This window comes from Apodemus sylvaticus, chromosome 5 (genome assembly GCF_947179515.1).
Source record: "Apodemus sylvaticus chromosome 5, mApoSyl1.1, whole genome shotgun sequence".
In the NCBI taxonomy this organism is placed as follows: domain Eukaryota; kingdom Metazoa; phylum Chordata; class Mammalia; order Rodentia; family Muridae; genus Apodemus; species Apodemus sylvaticus.
Window position 1 is genome coordinate 65073464 of NC_067476.1, and position 22469 is coordinate 65095932.

A 22469-nucleotide genomic window follows, 5' to 3' on the forward strand; every position below is an offset into this window, starting at 1 on the left:
GAGCACTCTTTCTGAGGACCCCAGGTTCAATTCCCGGCACACAACATTTTAATTCTGAATATTAAAATTGTGTCCTTTATCTATCAGTTACTGGATTGTAACAGGCTACAACTCCAGTGTCAAGAGACTCAGTGCCATCTTCTGTCTTCTGGGGACACACCATACACATGGCACACAGTCATGGATGTAGGCAAAACACACAGACACGTAAAATAATAAGACAAAAGTTAAAAAAATAAAAATTCTAGTTCAGTGAATTTTATACTAAATTGAGAGTTTTGACAAACTAAAGGAAAATCAGTCTTTGCAATATTTTACCTGCATAGTCAGCTTCCTCAGGCAGAGCATTAAGAAGTTCGGGAACAGCGCTGAGCAACAGACACACAGTGGCCCAAAAGGCGCGTTCGTTCTTCATTCTGTAAGTCATGTCTGAAAAGCAGAACACAAACATGCCGAATAAGTCACCAGTGTGGATGTGTCTGCAGGAGGGCGGGAATCTCATAAACCTCCGAGTGACTTTGATGCGTCACATTTCATACAGTCTCACGAGCTGCCGTCAGCACAGTCTAAAGCTCACCTTCCAGATGTGCACGTGAAGCACTCAGGGCTACAACTGCATCTGAACGTTTCATAGTTTCAACAGGAGGCCATCTTTAGCCTTGGAAAAGACAAGGTAAGCGGGAAATGTTTGAGAGATGTGTAAATGCAGGTTAGTATGAGTTGGTACTATCTCTTATGTGTGGAATCTAAATTTAAATACCAGTGGGGAGGATATGACAGAGTGATGGCTTGATGCTTTAAATGCAACCTAAAATGAATAAATAAATAAAAACTGGTTTGAAGAGGGGGAAGTGATGTAATTCTATTCCAATAAAGTCATTTTTAAAAGGACAACTTGTCTGTCAGGCAGCATACACTAGCTGGTCCGAGGCCCCTGACACATACACAGCAGAGGACTGCCTGGTCTGGCCTCTGAGAGAAGCCACACATAACCCTTGAGAGACTTGAGGGTCGAGGAACGGGATGAGGAACTGTCGGAGGCAGGTCGGGAGGGGGTAACAACTGGACTGTAAAAAAAAGATTAAAGATTATACATATATGATTTTAGTGTGTATATATACTCTAAGCACTAAGATAATAAAATACCTGCTTATTATACTTATTATATTAATATTTTTTAAAAACTGGTTTGGGTCTAAACAGGTTGCACTTTCCCTGTCACTCAGCAACTCTGATTTCTTAGTCACAACTTTTGTTTTCCAGCGTTTTGTTGCTGATGTTGTTAACGTTCCGAAGGCAACTCTCAACGTTGTCCTACTCTTTCCTCTTGCTTTGGTCCCTCCTGCAGAAGGAAGCATTTTCGCAAATCCCTCCTTGTCTCTTGTGGTATTTGTTTGAGAACTCGTTTCCTAAACAGGTTTTCTGTGAGATAAGCAAACTGCACACAATGGCCGTATCCTTCACCCCCGCCAGTCCCTCCTCCCTTCAGCTCCTCAAGCCCCCTTTCCCGGGTCTGTGGAGTCGGCAGACTCAAACACACAGAAGTGATGAGCCAACCCTTTTGCAGCCGGCGGGAAATGGAGTCCCGTAGGACGTGAGACATTTCCTGTTTCAGAATGATTTAAAGATCTGGATCTTAAAAGGAAAAGAAGTTGGAAAACATGTAGGTTTAGAAAACAAAAGACAAAAACAAAACAAAACAAAAAACCGACTTCCCCTTTGCACTCAAAGGGGAAAGGAAACATTGGCCGTGGGACGTGGACGCTGCAGCGTCAGAGTAAACGCACGATCCGCAGCTGCCGCTTCGAATGCCTACGTTTATATCATATATGCAATTGTCTTGATTTTTACTTCTATAACAGAATAACCAAGACTGTAATTTTTAGCTTATAAAAATTTATGTCATAATTCTGGAATCCAGAAACTGCCAAATCAGAATACTAACAAATAGAAAATAAACAGATAGAAAGGCATGGGTGGGTTGAAATACATCAATAGTAAAGTAATAAGCACGTTTCTCATTCAACACCACTAAAATCACTGATAAACTAAATCATCAGGTTTCTCGTGACCCACTAAAAATGCTGAAACATAGCTGAATTTTAGTCACCAGCAATGTTACAAATTTATAATTCATACAGCATACCCCATGCCATTATGAGAGTCTGATACACACATGTGGTTATAAAGAGTATTTCTATTACACATCTAAGTTTTCATTCATTTTTTAAAATTCTTTCAGAGACTCTTTGATTCCATTTGACTCCATGCAAAGTCCGTTGCAGTTGCTTTTTTTTTTTTTTTTTTTTTTTGGTTTTTTGGATTTTGGGGATTTTTGTTTTGTTTTTCGAGACAGGGTTTCTCTGCATAGCCCTGGCTGTCCTGGAACTCACTCTGTAGAGCAGGCTAGCCTCGAACTCAGAAATCTGCCTGCCTCTGCCTCCCAGAGTGCTGGGATTACAGGCTTGCGCCACCACCGCCCAGCTTGCAGCTGCATTTTGAATGTACTGTGAGGAAGGGTTTTTGTCTATCTTGACTCAGAATGCTTACTTAGGTAAGATGCCTGCTAACAACTCAAGAATGGAGGCTCTAAATCTATCAAGTTAATCCTACTTAAAAGCTGCAACTTAAAAACATTGCTTATTTAGTCATTTAGTCTTTGCTTGGTTCCAAACAGTCAAAACCAGCTTAGATGAATTAGATCAAAATGTCACTAACCGCATTCCAGAAAATGTGGAGCTTCTGGGCCTAGAAGGTCTGATTTATATTAATCTCAGAAACAACTAGAACCGAGGGGCTGAGCCCCATCGGGTATCTCTAGCTGCTTTATTCTCTGTCTCGGAACAGCTGCTCCCTTTTTTTCCCTCCACACAGCATAGAATATGATCCTCACCATTCCTGGATTCTGGGCCATCAAAAGAGTTCGGCTACTTTCATACACCGGGTCCAAACAGCCAGTAAGTAATGCTGGCGATTTCAATTTGTAGAAAGTGGAGCCTTTCATTAGAGTTCCTTTAAAATGCAGCATCCCGGGGCCCTGAATAGATTCCATGAACTCCAAACCTGACTCAAATGATGCTAGAGCCAGAAGGATCTGGCGGAAGCAAAGGCAGGATCCAAACCATGACTGATCTTTTTAATGAGAACATACGTATCTGTGTCTGTAGCAGCAGGCTGGGGTGGGAGTGGTGAAGAGAGTCGTGGAGGGGGGTAATGCGCTGGAGTTAAAGGGATTGTAAGCGGCCTGGAACGACGCTGGAAGACGCACTCTGATCCTCTGAGAGAGCATCAGTGACTCTTCACAGCTTAGTCACCTCTGCAGCCCCAAACCAACATGGCCAGGATTAAAATAAAAGTACGTGTCTATTGACATAGAGAATAAATATTTGTCCCTAGAAGGATGGGATTATTTTGTAAATTGGCCCATTATCAGATACATAGTTTATCAATATGTCCTGGTTTCTTGCTTGAGGTGAACTGAACAATTTTGTTCTATCAAATCCCCATGGTGTGCTGCTTTGCCCAAAACGATACAACTAACTGGTTGCTAGGATCTCAAAAGAGACTATGCTAACAGTTTGAATATCTATCACCAAGACGAATATTTTTGTGATCACACTGATGGCCAGAGGACTCAGAGATAAAAAATCTCCCTGTGCTGCAGTCGAGAGACTGTGACTGGAATCCATGACACTGAGTGTCAGCCATCAGACAGTAAAACCTAAATGTACCTATAATACAAGGCGTCATGGGAGCAGATCTTTACAAGCTCCTGAAGCCACGACACCTCTCCATGCCCATAGTTGTTGCTGTTTATCTTTAAAAGCTTGAAAGAACATTAAATATACCCATCCTGCTGCTGTGACCTCACCTTCAACCAGCTTTCAACGCCACCCTTGATCTCACGTTCAGTATGTTATTTAGTCTTATTATGACAGATGTTGACAAAATAAATACCTCATATTTAAAATTATGACAGAAATACCTGAAAACAGTATTACAGAAAAAAAATGCACTTAAAGCCCTAGTCTCTTCCTTCTTCACCCCCTCGACTTCCCTCTCCAGAAATAACTCACCATTGGAAGAAAGCAGCTGTTTCCATCTACAACTTGCATATGCTATTACATATGTACATACCGTGATACTCTGCATATGCATTGTGTATAGATTTTTAAATATGCTGTTTCATTGAAGAAACTTTCTCTCAGAATATTACATGATAAATACTCAAAAATCCTCACAAAACCAACACCCCTGACTGTCACACGAAATCACGCATGCCAAGGATGTGGGGGGATTGACATTCTTTGGATTCCTATTCCTCTATACTTTCCACTTCCTCCCATCTAAATCCATTTTAGCCAACAGCAGAGTGAGAGAGGATGGGAGGCCTGCCAGTGTCTGAGCTATTATTCAGGGATGTATATTTAACCCAGTAAAAATAGAGACAAACTCAAGACCTAAATTGGGTAAAAATATACCCATCTGTCCCCCGAACAAAAACTTTACTATTAAGATGACAATATTCCTCAATGTAGTCTACATATTTCATGTGACCTCTGTACAAACCCCAGGTGATTTTTTTGTTATTGTTGTTGTCAACATTGATAAGGAAATCTTAAAATTCATGTGGAGATTCTAGCTATTTACCACAGCTAAAGCAATCATATGGAACAGCAAGATTGAAAGACATACTTTCTGATATATGTGGGTGCCTTTGTCATATAAACAGATAAAGAAAATACGTCACAAGGCTGGAAAGATGACTCAATGATTAAGAACACTGGGTGCTGCTCTTCTAGAGGATCAGGGATTGATTCCCAGCATCCACAGGGCAGCACATGACAGTCTGTAGCTCCAGTTACAGAGGATCGGACACAGATCCACTAAAATTAAAGAAAGAAAGAGAAAAAATAAAGAAGAAAAGATGCCCTATATGCATAACGGAGTTTTCTTCATCCACAAAGAAGAATGAAATCAAGCCAGTCCCAAGAAAAATGGATTCCCATGAAAACCATCGCACTAAGTAAACCAAGCCAAACAAATGCATAGAAAATAGCAAGGGCGGTCTGAGAGCAGGATTGGCAAACAAGGAAAGGGGAAGGAAGATTAAGGAGAGGACAGAAAGTTGTGAGGAGGGAGGATCTGAATCAACCGTTGGCATCTGTAGACAAAATGACAAAATTCCACTCATTGGTATACTCAGTGTGATCTAATCAAATGCAAACACTGAAAACAGCTCAAAGCTACAGCAATGAATGTATTTTGGTAGCTGCATGGATTTATGGAGAGCTGAGAATCATTAAACAGATCTATGTCTACAATCAACTGACAATGTCAAATATGTCAAGACTACTCAGTAGGGAAATGTTTATCTCTTCAGCTAAAGATGCTGGCAACTATGGGCAGCCATGTTTCAAAACAATGAGACATCCAGGCATGGAGATGCACGCCCTGAATCCCAGACCTCGGGAGTCAGAGGCAGGGGCATCTCTGATCTAAAAAGTGGATTCCAGGTTAGCCAAAGATACACAGAGAAAACCTGTCTTAGAACTGTGCCCTCCCCCAAAAGAAGCAGACTAGATTCTGACCTGGTATAATACCAAAATTTCACTAAAAATAAGTCAATGGCCTAAATGAAAGAACTAAAACATAAAATGTATTACAATATGACTCAATCTTTTGTGGTCATATGTTGAGCAAAATCTCTTAGATGTGGAATCCAAAGCAAAAACAACAAATGAGAAAAAAATTGTATTCAGTTAGTATTAGAAACTTATCCTACAATACAGTTAATGAAGAAAGATGCCAAAAAAAATCCTATAGAATAATAGAAAATACTTGCAAAGCATTATCTGCTATAGGACTTGTGACTAGCCAATGGAATTCTCATGAGCCCTTCCCCATCCGTGCTGAAGTTTTGGCTGGCTTACATAGAATGTAAGTTTGCCTGATACAGTTAGTTGGGCCAAAACTCCTTCCTAGCCTTGGAGGTGAACCTAATACTGCTATTCTGCTAAATGGACAAAATATTAAACCAATTCCTAATGGCTTATCACTGTATCCAGAGATCATAGCATCTCTTAGTGCTCTCAGTTAAGCTTCTCCTTGCAGTAGGTGATGAATAATATAGGCACCCACAACTGGTACAAAGAATAAAAGACTCTAGAGTGCTTAGCTCTAAATGAAATATCTATATCAAGGCCCTCCCAAGAGCAAGGGCTCCTCATGGAAGTGGGAGGGGGGATTTGAGGAATACTCTTTCTAATGCATTCCTCATGGAAATCATTCCTCGTGAAGAGGTGTAATACAAATAGTCCAAGATCTCTACAGTGAAACAGCATACACACTCTCATCTAAAAATTATCTAGAAAATTCATATATTAATCTTATATATCTTAATTATATAAGATATAAGATGTTATATATATCTTATATAATTAAGGCAGAAGCAGGCAGATCTCTATGAGTTCAAGGCCAGTCTAGTCTACAAAATGAGTTCCAGGACAATCAATGCTACACAGAAAAAAACCCTGTCTTGGGGATAGAGGTGGGGATAGTAGGTGTATCACAAGCTTGCTGCTAATTAATTTGAGCTTCCTGGTGCAGATTCACTTTACAGCTATCATTGATCCTTTAAAAACTTTTATGGGCTGAACAGACATGGTAGCAAATGCCTTTAATCTCAGTCATAGAGGCAGGCAGATCTCTATGGCCAGCCTGCATTACATAGTGATTTTCCTAAACAGCCAGAGTTGCATAGTGAAACCCTATCTCAAAAACAAAGAAAAAAGTTGCATGGCAAATATATGTTAGTGAGTACTTTCCTATATCTAGAAGAAGAGAAATTTTACTTTGGCTGATTCTTCACTGATGTTCTGGGATGAAAGGCATGAGAAACAAACCTGACTACTAGAAAGGGGAAAACTTTTTGGAGAATCATCTTCTGGATTCACACGATCTTCTCAGCAGCAGTAGCTAACGCTGTTTCCTCTTTGTTTATTACTCTATCCACACAATTCGGCTGAGCCTGGGGGTCATACCCACTAAACCACGGCAGTCTGCTTTCTTAAACTATGTGCCTTTTTGTTAGCTGCTTCTCAATTTGGTGAGTTAGCAGCACACTAATGCCAATGAGAATGAAGAAAAGAAATCAGTACAAAACTACAGCGGGAGAAGGGAGGCAGGTTATATAGCTATTCTCATAATTGTCTCAAGTTTTCTTCCTCTATGTTTTCAGGGTTTTTCACTTCTTGTTGTTGTTGCTGCTGCTGCTGTTGCAGAGAGGCTGTCTTGACAAATCTTTTCTATGTTTTGAAATTATTTGAAATAAAGCAGTATTCTCAACTGAAAATTCCAGAACATCTATAATAACTAGGTGCTGTAAATGAATTGTTGGCAGTAATTTTTTCTGAGATCATTAAGACGTATTCTCTAGTGTAGGAATGGCTTGCCTCAGGAAGAGATCTGTGAAGCAGGTTTGTATTCTCAGGAAAAGACTGATTTTCTGAAAAAAAAAATATATTGTGGGAATGCAAACATTTGGGTAATTCTCCAGCAGAGAGCATGACTGAGAAGCTGCACATTTACCACATACCACAGTGTAATGAGTCCACACAGGGCCTTGTTTATCTCCTTCTAACTTCCCTGGGAGCCACATTCCTAGTGCACACAGGTATCGCTTAAAGCAAGGTGTGAGCATCAGGCTCGTTTATGACGTAAAATGTAAATTAAGCTAATTGGCACTCTGGCTATAAAATACAGATAAACGTTAACTTTAAAAATCATATTAGAAGCACAAAAACGTTTACTATAAAACATTGTACATTTTTGTAATGATGTTTTCAGAGAGATTTCCTACCTGATAAGTTGCTGAATCTTGACAATAATGCTGTGCAACTAACCAAGCAGGCATGCTGAGTTGACGTTTGCTATACATTATTTACATTGCAATACTAAATGCCTAGATGACTAGGAAGAAGCAGAAGGCATCCAGAGCTGCATTTGCCTGCAGCACTCTTAAAAGAACCAAGATGGATGGAATAGGTACCAAATTTTAACACAGGAAAATATAAAACTAAGAAATGTATTGTTTATGTCTCTATTTCTCTTGAAATATTATCTTAAATTTCCTGTTGCAAAAGAAACTTAGGCAGTATCTTTTACAACAGAATGAAATCTGGTTTCTCTGATATGCTAATCCTATAAGTAAAATGTACTAAGTAATATAAATTATACAGTGGTTATTATTATAATTTTTAAAACTGAGGAAATATTTTATTCTTCTAATTTAAACTCTATGCTTTAGAGTTTACATTTATTTATTTATACAATTACACTTATTAGTGAAAAATATTTCCCACCAATCTATGCAAATATACACAGAAAATCAAGTTTCAGTCCTATTCAAAGAAAATGTGAGAATTCCTCACCTACTTCCATGGAAATGGTGAAGTTTGCCCAATAATAAGCCTGGATAAATAGACAGCACTAAGCCTGACCACCGCCTGCCCCCAAAACATGTCTTTAAGAAACTAGAAAATGTGCCAAGTATCATAATTTCTCTTTTCTCTAAACTTCGGTGGGAAGAAAACCACAAATTTACACATTAAGGAATCAGCTGAAGAGAAGAGCTGGAAAGAGCAAATCCCATTGGGTTTGAGCCTCTTTCGCACACCTACCTATTATCAAGGTTCCTCGTCTGGCTTTAGCCTTGTTTTTTTTTTTTTTTTGTTTTTGTTTTTGTTTTTTTTTGTTTTGTTTTGGTTTGGTTTTTGTTTTTTTTGTTTTTGTTTAAAAATTTTTTTATTCGATATATTTTTTATTTACATTTCAAATGATTTCCCCTTTTCTAGCCCCCCACTCCCTGAAAGTCCCGTAAGCCCCCTTCTCTCCCCCTGTCCTCCCACCCACCCCTTCCCACTTCCCCGTTCTGGTTTTGCTGAATACTGCTTCACTGAGTGCTGTATGTTAAGCTTGTAAGCTTGTTTAGATGGACTCCTGGGGTGCACTTCTTAATCATGCTAAAGCCACAGCTTGTTGATTAAAATGGAGGTGACACAAATAACAGGTTCCGTTATAGAGCCTTTAGCATCACCTTGGTTTTCTCATTTGTATCTTGAACATGTTACCAGGGGGAGGGGGGATCATCTTATCACTGTTTTATACAGGAAACAAATATTGGTTCAGATTCCCACATGGTGGCTCACAACCATCTGTAATGGAATCTGATGCCCTCTACTGGTGTGTCTGTACAGTGTACTCGTATACATAAAATAAATAATTCTTTTAAAAAAAAATCTAGAAAGAGGAGAAAAGATCTGAAAAAAGGCAGTCATAATTTTCCATTGGAATTGTATTCCAAACCAAGTTACAGGGCTTTTTTATTATGGATAAAATTTATGTTGATGTAAAACATAGCATAGCACTTTCAGTACTTAAGATATACAACTTTGATGATTTAGTCTGTGGCAAGGGTGGAAGCTTTCCTTTGACATCATCCTAAACCAGATATCATAGCTTAAAGTTCATCTTCATAGGTAAAGACGGAGGGATTTTATTGCTAAAGCCATAGAAGCTGATCTAGTACTGTAGGGCTGTCATAAACAAACACCACACAGTGAATAGCTTGAACAGCAAGGAAGTGTAACAGTATAGGCTGCTGCATCCTGTATTAATACTTCTCAGTTTGGTTCCTCAAGAGGGCGCTCTCTGGCTTGCAAATAGCTGCTCCCTTTTCCCAAGTCCTCATTTGGCATCTTTGTGTGTGCACAGAGAAAATAATCCCATGGGATGAGAAACACTACCTTACTTCTATTTAATTTTAATTAACTCTTAAAGCATGTATTCTCAAATATTGTCACACTTGAGGCTGGGTTCGAACACACAACTGTGAAGAGAACGTAAGTCAGTCTATAGTAGGAATTTGTGTCAGAAGTGAGAGCCACTGATCTTTATCAGTTGCCTGGAAACAGCAATACATCAGCAATCCCACAGTCTATTTTCTTAAACCAATTCTTTTTCCATAGCTACAGATTTCCAAGTTCTGTTTACTCCTGCATTGTGAGACTTAGGGCATGGCTGAACAGCGTTCATCATATTCCTACTAGGATGTAGAAGACACGGGTATAAGGAGTATAAATACTTTCTAGTTTGTCCATATTATCTCCACTCCCCACCTCCCTGCCTCTGGCCTGATCTGATTCTTCTTGGTATGTACATATATATTTCCTAAATAGATGTTTCAAATAAATAAAGAGAAATTGTTCATCAATCCCCCTGCCTAGGTCTCACTGCCTCCTGGAATCTAGTCCTGACTTAATCTTTGGAACACAGAGAAAACACTGCTTCACAGTCAAATTTCTCTTCAAATGTTGCCTTGTGAAAGTAGGATGAACACAGAAAACAAAATAGCTCCATATGTATGTATATCTATGTAGTTTTCGCATGTTCATATGTATGTGAGTGTCACGTGCGGGAATTATAAGTGTATGTGTATAGAAGTGTCAAGTTAATGTTGGGTGTTTCCTCAATCTCTCTCCACCTTCAGGGTCCGGGAAGGGTCTCTCACTGATATATGGGTATGGGAGATTCAAACTTCTTTTTGCTTACAAAAGCTTTACCTGCTGAACTAGATTTTCAGTTTTTTCACATGCAGCTGTGGGAGAAAAGTCACCAGTGGTCTTACCTCAATGCTTTATGAGACACAATCATGTTTAGCCTGGCAGGAGATGCCTGTTTGTGCAATATAATCGTGAATGTTACAGGGGTAACCAACAGCTTTCTAATTGGAATTTTCAGGCTCACTCCACAGGAAGAACCACATGCCTAGTACTGTAAATTTCTCCCAGAGCATGTGGCCGAGATCAGGCCTAGGCTCGTGGAGAACTCACTACTACTGTTTTGCTAAATATCAAACTACCTTCTAAATACCTATACTTAGAAACATAGATTAGTGAACTTTCACCCTCCATCAGAGCAGATTCTCTCTGCTGTTATTAGAAAGAGTCACAGCTGGTAAAGTACAGAAAGGAATTGATCATGGAGTACGCCCATCCTTAGATGAGACATCTACATTACAACATGCTCCCGCCTGGAGTCGAGGCAGGGGGGAGATCATCAGAGCCAGAGCTCAGGGAAGGATGCTGAAAAATAGAGTCTTCTGGACTTGACAAGGGTTTCACAAACTCAAAACCTCTCTAACTGTAGTTGCCTGCATCAGACCTGCACAAGATCAAGTCAACCTAAAACTCATGAGGCCCTGCCTCAGCCTGAAAGGTATTGTTATTGATGGCTGCTGGGGGTGCTCTCTTCATGGTTTTAGTTAATGGTAATGTGATGGTGAATGCTGTTTACAGGATAAATTTACTGTGTTTGGCTTGTAAAAAAAAAAAAAAAGTGTTTTTAGCTTGCTAAGCCGCAAGGAAGTTGCTCCTACCTTGGATGTACCCTATCAGCTGGCCTGATGGAGCACTTCCTGGTACAGTTGGACTGTTTTTTTTTTTTTTAAATTGTTGATTGTTGCAAAATATTTCACTGCCTCAGCTATTCTTTTTTTTTTTTTTTTTTTTTTTTTTTTTTTTTTTTTTGGTTTTTCAAGACAGGGTTTCTCTGTGTAGTCCTGGCTGTCCTGGAACTCACTATGTAGATCAGGCTGGCCTCGAACTCAAAAATCCACCTGCCTCTACCTCCCAAGTGCTGGGATTTCAGGCGTGCACCTCCACTGCCCAGCAGCTATTCCTACAAGGTAATGGATCACAAGACTATACAAGACAACTGCTAAACCTACTTTTGACTTAAACGCTCGCTTGCTTCCTTGGATGGATGAGGCACCTGCTGGACATTTGTTACAAAACAAAGCCTTGCCAGCATCCAAACAGGATATGAGTTAATTTGGCTCCCCCAAATTTTTACTTTATGGGTTTTGCCTTTATAATCCTTGGGCTAACAATAGCTGGGGCCTTACCCAGAAAATTTTCTCCAGCCAGTCTCTTTTATAATAATAATAATAATAATAGTCTAATTAACTAAAACCAAAACTTGAGTGAGACTGGTCAATCTCTGAATGACCCCAGCACCACATCAGTAGGATACCCAACCTCTAGTTGGAGTCGGACGGAACCTATATCCATGGGTATCCTGACAGCCCTAATGAGACTCAGTGATTTATGGGAAAATTGTAGGAGAGGGAGTTGGGAATGGATTTGATAAAATACATTGTATACTTATTTGAAACTATCAGAAAATTATGTTACCATTTTGTCTCTAGAAAAAGAGGAGAGGGAGGGAGGAAGGAAGGAAGAAAGGAAGGGGGAAAGGGAAGGGGAGAGAAGGAAAAGGGGGGAAGAAGAGAGTTTTTCAAAATGATAAGTAGTAGCGAACTTTTAAAACTTTGACGGTTTGATGTTTTCTCTTGGTAAAACAAAGTATTAACAATCTCTCATTAAATAATTCTTGAGCTGTGGTGAACTCAACCAGTCAATTCCTGATAATGTTTGCCTTAAAGGTCAGTAATGCTTCCCATTAAACACTTGATTTAGCCTCACAGACAAATTTTATTAACAAGACAGTGATTATTATATACAAAATAGGCAGGACTTTGCTTTGCAATATAGTCACTAAGTCACCCATTGTCCTATGTATAAGTGTTCATTATTCAGAAACACCTACAATTTTTTAAAAACCAAAAAATATACTTATGAAGTAATTATTACAAAAATGACCAGTTATACATTCATATTTATTTTAGCAAAAGAAAATAATGCTATATACCTAAGCAATGCATGTATTCAAGCTTGAAGCTGCTTGGTAATGACAACAAAGAGGTGATTATGCAGGAAATAAGCAAGACAATATTCATTTTTAAAGCTCTTCACAATCACAACAAAATGTGTATTTGAAGATTATTGGTGGGGAGGAAGGGAATGATGTTCAAGGGAGATGCATGGTCTGACAAGAAAAGATACAAGGTTTTGTAAGAATGTGGACAGAGTTTTGTCTTTTTTTTCTTTAAATTCTTAAATGTTATTTTTGTCATCTTGTTTGTTGGTTATGGAAACAGTGATTAATTAACACTCTCCACAATCAATATGATCACAGATCGGCTCACTGAGGCTAGCCTACGCCTATCCAAAGAACGAATCTTTAATCTACACTTATCATAGTGATTGATGATTGATTTAGATGTTGGGATATGATAATCTCTGTCTTCTAGGGAAGTGGTTCTCTTTTTTTTTTCTTTTTCTGTTGTTTGTTTGTTTGTTTTCAAGATAGGGTTTCTCTGTGTAGCCCTGGCTGTCCTGGAACTCACTCTGGAGACCAGGCTGGCCTCGAACTCAGAAATCTGCCCGCCTCTGCCTCCCAAGTGCTGGGATTACAGGCGTGCGCCACCACTGCCCGGCTGTGGTTCTCAACCTTCCTAATGCTGCAGCCTATTAATGCAGCTCCTCATGTTATGGTGATGTCCAACCATAAGGTCAGTTCATTGCTACTTCATAACTAATTTTGCTAGTGTTACAAATCATCATGTAAATATGTAATATGTGACCCCAGGGTCACAACCCACAGGATGAGAACCACCAGTCTAGGGGTGAATCTGTGTGGATGTATTTTTATCTTGCTTGGTCAAAGATGGGGTGCTTTTTTCCAATGCTTCTTCATCTAAGTGCACTATATAGAAAGATCCACTCAGTCTACTTGTTCTATGATGTCATACCTGTGACTCAAACAGCTGCCATATGATATTAAGATAGACGGCTCTAAGTACATTGATTTACGGTAAACGGTGAGAATGTTCTGGAAAGAGCCTGAATTCTTGCTGAGGCAGCCGGTCTTGAAATATCCTCCTGTGTTTTGAGTACTAGGGGCTGATAACTAACTTGCCCCATTGATTTAAGCTTCTAACTAGCATGGCTATTTTTCTTTTGGGAACAAAATATAACTGGACAATTGTTGTTTGTGCTTTCATAAACAAGCTATTAACCAATTTGTAAAAACATTTTTAGTTACACACCATTTAAGGTGTGAGACAATTGGCACTACATAGCTCACTACACCTAACCGAGTCTTCTTTCCTTTAACTGCGCTGCAAGCCAGTGAGATGCCGCAGCCGATAAAGGCACTTGATACACTGGGACTGTGGTCTAAATTAACTGGACTTAGAGAGGTAGAAGGAGAGACTAAACTCTACAAGTTGACCTGTTTTACTTTTTTAGTTTTCCAAGGCAAGGTCTCTCTGTATAGTCCTGGCCGACCTGAAACTCAATCTGTAGACCAGGCTGACCTTGAACTCAGAGATCTGGCCACACCCAGTTGAGCATATTTTTAAAGACTCCTCAGGTCAAAAATTAAGTCTGGGGAGCAATGGAACAAACCATTTTGGGCCTGAAGAATGAATATTAGAACATGGAGCAATTTTAAGACAAAACAGAAGTCAAAGCATGCAAGCACATGATTCCTGACTCTGGTTTATCTACTTACTGAGAAATTGACCAATCCAATAGTGAATCTTGTTTTGGATTTGGCTCTAATTACAGAGGGTGTAATTTTCTGGAGAACTGCTCAATATAAAATTCCCTGATGTAATAATATGTCCATATTTGAAACTGTAACCATTTTAATGATTTTTTTTCTTTAAGGTACAAAGTAGCTGACACAAATGGGTTTATAAAGCAAATAAGGTTCCTCTTGGAATAAAGATGCTAAAATATTTAGATCCTGCAGCTCTAACCTCTTATTCATAATTTAAAAAGTAAAAATGGACCGGGCGGTGGTGGCCACAGATTTTAATCCCTGTACTTGGGGAATCAGAGGCAGGCAGATCTCTGAGTTTGAGGCCAGCCTGGTCTACAGAACCAGTTCCAGGACAGCCAGAGAGAAACCCTGTCACTAAAAAAAAAAAAAAGCAAAAGACAAAGACAAACAAAGTAAAAGTGGAAATCACCTCATGGAAAAAAAGAGAATAATATTCTTATGTTGCAACAAAATAGCATGGACGAACTGAGATGTTAAAACGATTAAAAAACTTTTTAACGAAGGTGTGGTTATTCAATAGGTACTGCTAGGGATGAGAGAATTCGTAAGTATCTGAAATATTCTGGCATATTTATAGGTAAACCAAGAATTAGAAGTCTTAGAAACCATTTCAAGGGTGGGAGGGAGTATCTGGACCACAACCTCATTTCTTATCATTTCTTATCGGTGGCTGGTCTCACTGTAGACGTGGCTGACTGAAACTCCAGACCCTCCTCCCTCTGCCTCGGAGGGCCAGGATCACCGGAGTGCCACAGCCTCTGGCTTTCTTCTCTGTTTGAGGTTGTGCTGAGGACAAGGGATAACACTGGTGAGGGTGGACAGGCACCGTATTTACGGGCGTTTGTGGGAATGCCCCGGCTGGGCGCGAGGAACGCCAAGGCAGAAGTCTGCTTCTTGCTTCTGTACCATCTCCAGAATGAGCACCTCTGCCTAGAAGCTGCGGTGACTTTGTGACTGACACTGAGTAATGCATCTGGACACCTTGTCCACTGCCACCCTCTCCCTTGAATTCCTTACCGTGATGAGTCAGTAGTCCTTAAAAGAGATCTGGAGATGAGGTCTCAAAACTATACCGTCTTCAGAAGAACTCCGGAGACAGGTCCCGAAAATGATACAGTCTAAAAATGATAAGAGTTTAGGTGTCTTAATTGGGTTCAGTTTCTCTGACAGTTAAAGAAATAAACGGTAGGAAAATTCAGAAGGACAATAGAGAGAGAGATAGGAGAGAAATCTCGAGCACCACTGACAGAACCAGCAGTTAAAGGAAAGCGTCTACGTAGGGTGAGGACCGCACGCACCAGACACCCCGAGAAAAAGCTCCTCAGTAAAGCAGAGAGGGTGCTCGGGAAACCAAAAACCCCAGTCTCTTCTCTGAGTCCTGGGGTTTTAAAGCATCTGAAGAGTCTTCCTCCCCCACTTTAGGGTTGGTCAGTTTGAGGTTGATTGGTCCGTAACTACGAAACCATGAAACAACGTGACGTGACGCGTCCTCAACAGGTCTTGACCTTGTTGATCCAGGCCCTCAGCAGGGATTCTCCCCTGGAGGCTTTGGTCGCAAAGTCAGTAGGTGAAGAAGCGAGCCACAGCCTCTCTCCCAGTCTGGTGCCTACCAGGAAGTCTGTCCCACTTTTACCCTGATAGACAACAATACCAGCTTCTGGTAACAGGAAAGAAGATGGGTGGCCACAGACTCCACCTGGAGCAAAGAACTGCCCCACGGCTCACCCGAGGCCTGCGTCCTACCCAAACTGGACGCTGTGGGGTTGGCTACTCTGCCTCTCCAAGACAGTTTTCCCAAGTTCTACAGGAAAATCTCTTAGACCTTCTGGGCCTGGCGGCTGAGGGCTGACTGCCCCCCACTTAACGCTGCCTGTGTGGGCTGCAAAACTCTGTTACACTTCTGCTCACAGCAAAGCCATGAAGATGAAGATTCTGGCTGTCCAGGTGGCAGGTAAATCTGTCATTTTTAATTGACACAGAGGCCATTTGGTTTTATACTTCCTGCTCAAATGTACCCTCAGCTCTCTGTGGGGATGTTGACTGCGTGCTTTATCAGATTAGGAGCAGCACAATGACCTCAGCCCTCACCTCAAGGATACAGCTGCTTACTCAGACCATTTCCTAAGGCCTTGCCTTTTCCAGAGCTCAGGACTCCCGCTGAGAAAGGCAGCTCACAGACACATTTACCTCAAGACAGGCTTCCTGCTGAGAAAGATAAACTCACGAAAACAGATTTCGATGTCAAAGGAAACTCAAGCCGCCATTACTCAAAACTTGCTTTTTACTATTCCTTTATTCAAAAGAGCTTACTTTTCAATGACTTTGTTTAGTAATCAAACACCTATGCCTCATTGTATTTGATATTTCCAGATTTTTTTTTAAAGGAAGGTTTAAAATGTATGCAAATTGCAAAGGTCTGAGTAAGGGATTCAAAATATGTGAAAATGATTTAAGGTATATGAAAAATGAGACGTTAAAGATGATATACGATGTGAAGACTTCAAAGTTCACTCAGTGGAGTTCTGATGTGCTAATCTAGCCCTGGTAAAACACCGGCTACTAAACTTTTTAAAAACATCGTAGTCGCCGGCCCAAACATTTTAATTTCCTTAAAAGCCTTAAAGGGGCTTCTGATTGTGATTACAAAAAACAAACAAACAAACAAACAAACAAAAAACCCTCTGTCTCTTTGTTCTCTTCCCTGCTGTGAAATCTCTGTCTTATTACAGATAAATAAATGTCCATGCTTCTATTATACCAATAACTTTACAAACATTGTTTTGCTATGGCTCAAAGGTCTACTTTGACTGTTTACAGACATTTGTTAACTGCTTTTCTACAATGAGTACTTCGGTGCAGCATACAGACAGTGGTAGTTCTATCTAAACCTTTAAACCTCTTTTTCTATGCTTAAAACAATTCATGTAAACTTCAGGGGTTCCATCTGTTGCTGCTCAAAAGTACTAGGAGATCCCTTGCCATTGTAAGCCAATGTAATTGTTCCTTGTGTCTCCAGGTTCACTCAGTAAAGTAGATCCTTTTCTCCACACCCACACCACACCCACCCCATCTCAGTCTTCAACTCGGAATTCCAGCCTTCCTAGACTGCCAGGACAACCCTCCCTGCCTAAGAAGCAGCTACAGAAGAGAGACACTACATCACCCTTTATCATCAACAAAAGACTGGAATATTAGTTCTCTCAGCTGTCCAAATATACAGAAATGATCTCAGGCTGGACCTATACAAAGGTTTCTGGAGCATAAATAAAAACCACCATGCCTCGGGAACTTTTGAAAGCCGTTCCCATCTGCCAAAAGTTGTCCTTTCCCTTACCTCTGACCGAAGTGACAGATGGCTCCGTTGACACAAACCTATGACTGCATATCAAAGCCTATGCCGAACCTCCAAACTGCCTCCAGCCCTACTCACAAGTAGTTGTTGCGCATTTCAAAGCCCTCAGACCAGTCTCTGTCTCTGTCTCTCTGTCTCTGTCTCTCTGTCTCTCTCTCTCTCTCTCTCTCTCTCACACACACACACACTCTCTCTCTCTCTCTCTCACTCTCTCTCTCTCTCCATCTCCCACCATCTCCACGAGTCTCTCTCCTGCTCTCCGGCTTCGCTAGCCCTGGCTATGTCAAGTCTGCTAGCCATATTCGGTCTACTTCTCTTGCTCTCTGCTATGAACTCCTCCAGATGTCTCTGGCTCTTCCCCCTCTCTCTCTCTCTCATACCTACAATAAAAACTTAACCATATCATGAATCAATCATGTCAGCAGTTTCTTTACTGCATCCCCTCACACACAAGAATGAAACACATGAACCTTTAGAAACATGCTCAAAACACATGCTCAAAGCACATGCAAGCTGTTAGATTATGTTAGAGTATTTAAGGCAGCTGTAGAGAGCTGGAAGAAGGAAAGAAAGATTGGCTTGGTCTGACCTTAGGTGGGACCATGTTTATTCACAGCGAGGAAGGGCTTTATCACTCACGTGTGCAGAGGGCCAAAATGCCTTCAGAAGAAGATAGGATGAGGCCCCTTATAGGGGCGGAAATGACTTCCATTGTCCACAAGGGAAGCTGGGAAGTGTAGTCTTTCAGCAGGAAACTATCATTGCAAACTCTGAGAGGGTATAAAAAATGCAGAGCAGGGGGTATGGCTGTTTTTTGCTGAGGAGGATGTTTGTCGGAGTGGTTGGTTCAAGGCCCATTGAAGATCTTTGCTCTGATCACGAAGCAAGGAGTCTTAACTTGATCAGCCGCAATAGAACATTTGAATGTTGTCCTGCATTCCTGAAGAGACCTAAAAAATTATTATTAGAGGGCTGTAAACAGACTATTTTGGCTACAGAGTAAAACTGAGAGGTTTTCCAGGAAGACTGAGGAGAAGGAAAGAGCTGAGGTGAGAGAGACAGAGTGGACCAGTGGGAGAAAGTGGCTGTAGAGTGGAGTCAGGGTGACAATGACTGTTCCCATTGCCCGGACGGTTGCACCAAAATGAGCTGGCCAGAGAGCTACAGAGAATCAAAGGAAGGGAACAGGAGAAAATAGCGACCAATGTAGGGAATTGTGTCTGGCCTAGGATGAAAGAGATGAAGGCCTCTTTTACTTAGAGTTTCTCCACAGCACACAAAAGGTCTTTTTGTCGATGTACCAGAAATGGACAGGGCTGTTGTAGGGTGAGAGATATTGGGAAAACTTATGTGGAGCATTTTGTTTGGGTATAGGGTGAAGTTCAGTAAATATAATATTTAAAAGGCAAGGTGAAACATAAGTGTGAGGGTAATAAAGAGGAAAGCAGAGATCCAGTGAAGGGCCAGAGGGGAGGAAGCCAGAGCCCACACACAGGAGACCTGTGCTTGAATTGTTTCTGGCCTCTGTCTCTAGGCCCCATCTCAAACCAATTATGATTTGTTGGCCTGAAGGCAGTGTGTCCGTCTGCAAAGGAGAGCACAAATCTCACCCCAGCAGTCACATCTCGTCCTCTTCAGTTTTGGATCACGGCAGCAGTCAAGGAACCAAACTGGTCCTGAGAGACTTAAGATAATCTGAGCTGGTGAGACACAGAGGTTAGTCGACACAAGGAAGCTTCAATCCAGATGTTAGTTCTGAGTCCAAAAAACAATGTCCAGAGTGGCAAAAAGAGGGAAGACTTGGATGACCCATGGCCTATTAGTCCCATTTTCAAGGTCACCTAAACTGCTTTGAGGAGTTTGGGGCCATCAGTCTCTTAGTAACTGCTTCAAGGCTGACAGAGGAGCAAAGAAGGGACCAACCTCAAAAGAAGCACCATCCAAGGAGCCATGACAAAACTTCAGAGCTGGCAAAGATCCAGAACTAAAGTCAGGAGGTAAGAACGGTACAGCTTTGTGTGACAAAGTTATGTGAGTTATAATCTTTACATCAAGATTAACATGAGTTAAATAATGTTAAGTATAAAGTTAACATTAGAATAAATGCAGTTGTATGACAGCTGGGCCAAGTACCAGTGTTCTGTAGAAGGAAAGGTCACTGTAATTAGCTGTTTGTTACATCAGACTCCTGCATACTGAACAAGCACCAGGAAACACTGTGGAAGAGGTCAGTTAACAAACACCTGATGCGGAATTTTTATAAATTATTACTTTGTAAAAAAAAAATGCAGCTGCTAAAATGGTAGCCCTTTGAACTAATCTTTTACTTCCTTATCAATTACTTATCCTTCCTTCTCATTACATCAATTTTATAGAAATTTATGCATGACTTAATTCTCTGAAACTAGTTGTATGTGACTCCTTATTTACAAGAAATTATAGAGTTGATAATGATGGGAAGAAAGCGTCTTTAACAACTTACTGGTAAAGAGCCTATAGAAATTATCATGCCATAAAACTAAATGCAGGTTTATTATTTGTTTCCTGCTAATAATTGGCAGCTAGCATTAGCTTATTACACAGGACATATAGATAATCATTATCCCAATGATCACCTTTTAAGATATTTTAAAATCTTTTCTTTAAACCCATGCATATGACCTAAAGTTCTACATCTAATAATCTTATAGAGATTTCTTATTAATGTTTTATAGATGGCTCTTCAAAAGGACAAGAAGCATGTTTTATATACGAATTCTACATCATCATCCACAAAAATGATTGTACCCACCACCTTCTGTAACCTTAACAGTTTGAACTTACCACAATCAATCAGCTTTTTTAGATGCTTCTCAGCCACTAAATATGTTAACTGGCTCTGCAGGGTATGTTTCTCTTCTAGAAGCTGCAAGACTTAAACCCACCCCACTACAAGTGTCATCTCACATGCTCCAGATATGTATACAACAATAAACCCACCTTTCTCCACAACTCCTACTTGTGCTCATTTTAACCTGCCAGGTTTGCTGACTTCTGTCAGGTTCAATGCGATGATGAGATGGCTTCTTCCTTGGTCCTAATACTTTCTTTTCAGGGTGCCCAAAAATCTCATAACTTCTTCCACATCACTGCCATCTGCTGGTGGAATTTTACCTCAAGGAAAAATCCCTAAATGAATCGAGGTCACTTAAATTACTTTGAAGGGTTTGGAGGCAAGGGTAAAACCTAGGGCCATTTTACGAACATATCTCTCATGTCTCAGAATGTTGACATCCAAAATACGTTGAATGTAAGAGTTGAAATACCTTTCCCAATATAATTTTTGCTTCTGGTCACAGGGTGAAACAATCTTGGGTGCCATCAATCATGTAGTATACACCTTCTTCTTTCTAGGACTCCCATTACAACTAAAGTCTGAGAACGGTCCTACTTATCCTAGCAAATGCTTTAAGGAATTTTACAGTTTATGGACTATTAATCATGTTGCTAGATTCCCTTACAATCTACAGAGGCAAGCTATCATGGAATGACATTATCAAATACTTAAATGGCAATTTTTTTTAAATAAAAAGGGGCTTAATAGACCTATCTAAATCTCCACATACTGTTACATTTAACTATGCTAACTTTGATAAATTTTTTCACTTTAAAGAATAATAATATTTCTGATTCACAAAAGCATTTTGCCCTAAAGAAGTCACAACCTAAATACATTAAATGGCAAGATCTAGAAATTAATCAATGCGAGTGTCAGATATTCTTCTCAAGATTATACTTGTATCTTTCCAGAAGGTAAATGAAGTCCCAGATAGCTTCCACTCAGAAACATCTGACCAGAGCAGTATCCCGGAGACTACCAGACAAATAAAGCATCTGACGATAAACCACAAACTCATCCAGGAGAGATGACCCAAGGACGTGGGAGAGAACAAAGTCTCAGTATCACTGATGCAAAACTGAGGCTATTATGTTCGATGACTACATTTCGAGTTAATTCCCAACTTGTTGATGCAGAATCCAAGTGCCTTCTGTCAGACTGTTGTTGGTTGGTTGGTTGGTTGGTTGGTTGGTTGGTTGGTTGGTTGGTTGGTTGGGGTTGTTTGGTTTGGTTTGGTTTGGTTTGGTTTGGTTTGGTTTGGTTAGGTTTTCAAGTCAGGGTATCTCTGTGTAGCCTTGCCTGCCCTGGAACACATTTTGTAGACCAAACTGGCCTCTTACTCAGAGATCTGCCTGCCTCTTTCTCTAAAGTTCTGAGATTAAAGGCATTCACCACCACCACCACCACCACCACCACCAGGGTGAGGACTGTTTTTCTGGTTTTTTAATTACCAGTCCCAGGGATGATTACTGAACTACAAAGAGAGATTTCAAAAGTGGCTTGTATGATTACAAAAACTACTAAGATTCTCTCTCTCTCTCTCTCTCTCTCTCTCTCTCTCTCTCTCACACACACACACACACACACACACACACACACTTTAGCAGAAATCAATCAAGATATGGGTTAAATTAAGAACCACAGTTTTGCCGGGCGGTGGTGGTGCACGCCTGTAATCCCAGCACTCTGGGAGGCAGAGGGAGGTGG

The 22469-nt window shown here is 40.5% G+C and overlaps 1 protein-coding gene across 9 annotated transcripts in view; it reads right to left on the minus strand.

Annotated features, from left to right (window-relative positions):
* Tfpi (tissue factor pathway inhibitor) overlaps window positions 1-18609 on the minus strand; it is a 45844-nt gene extending 27235 nt beyond the window's left edge. The window contains exons 1-4 of one of the 9 annotated variants that reach the window (XM_052182806.1): window positions 18524-18609; window positions 15550-15650; window positions 578-658; window positions 319-429 (exon numbers count right to left, since the gene is read on the minus strand). In XM_052182806.1, the coding sequence (XP_052038766.1) occupies window positions 319-429; window positions 578-632 (166 nt within the window). In that variant the 5' untranslated portion in view covers window positions 633-658; window positions 15550-15650; window positions 18524-18609. Of the gene's footprint in view, window positions 1-318; window positions 430-577; window positions 659-7454; window positions 7508-15549; window positions 15651-15830; window positions 16478-16620; window positions 16645-17866; window positions 17890-18473 lie in introns of those variants that run through there. The other 8 variants (XM_052182805.1, XM_052182808.1, XM_052182807.1 and 5 more) reach the window with 8 other exon arrangements.
* Between the last annotated feature and the right edge of the window lie 3860 nt (window positions 18610-22469).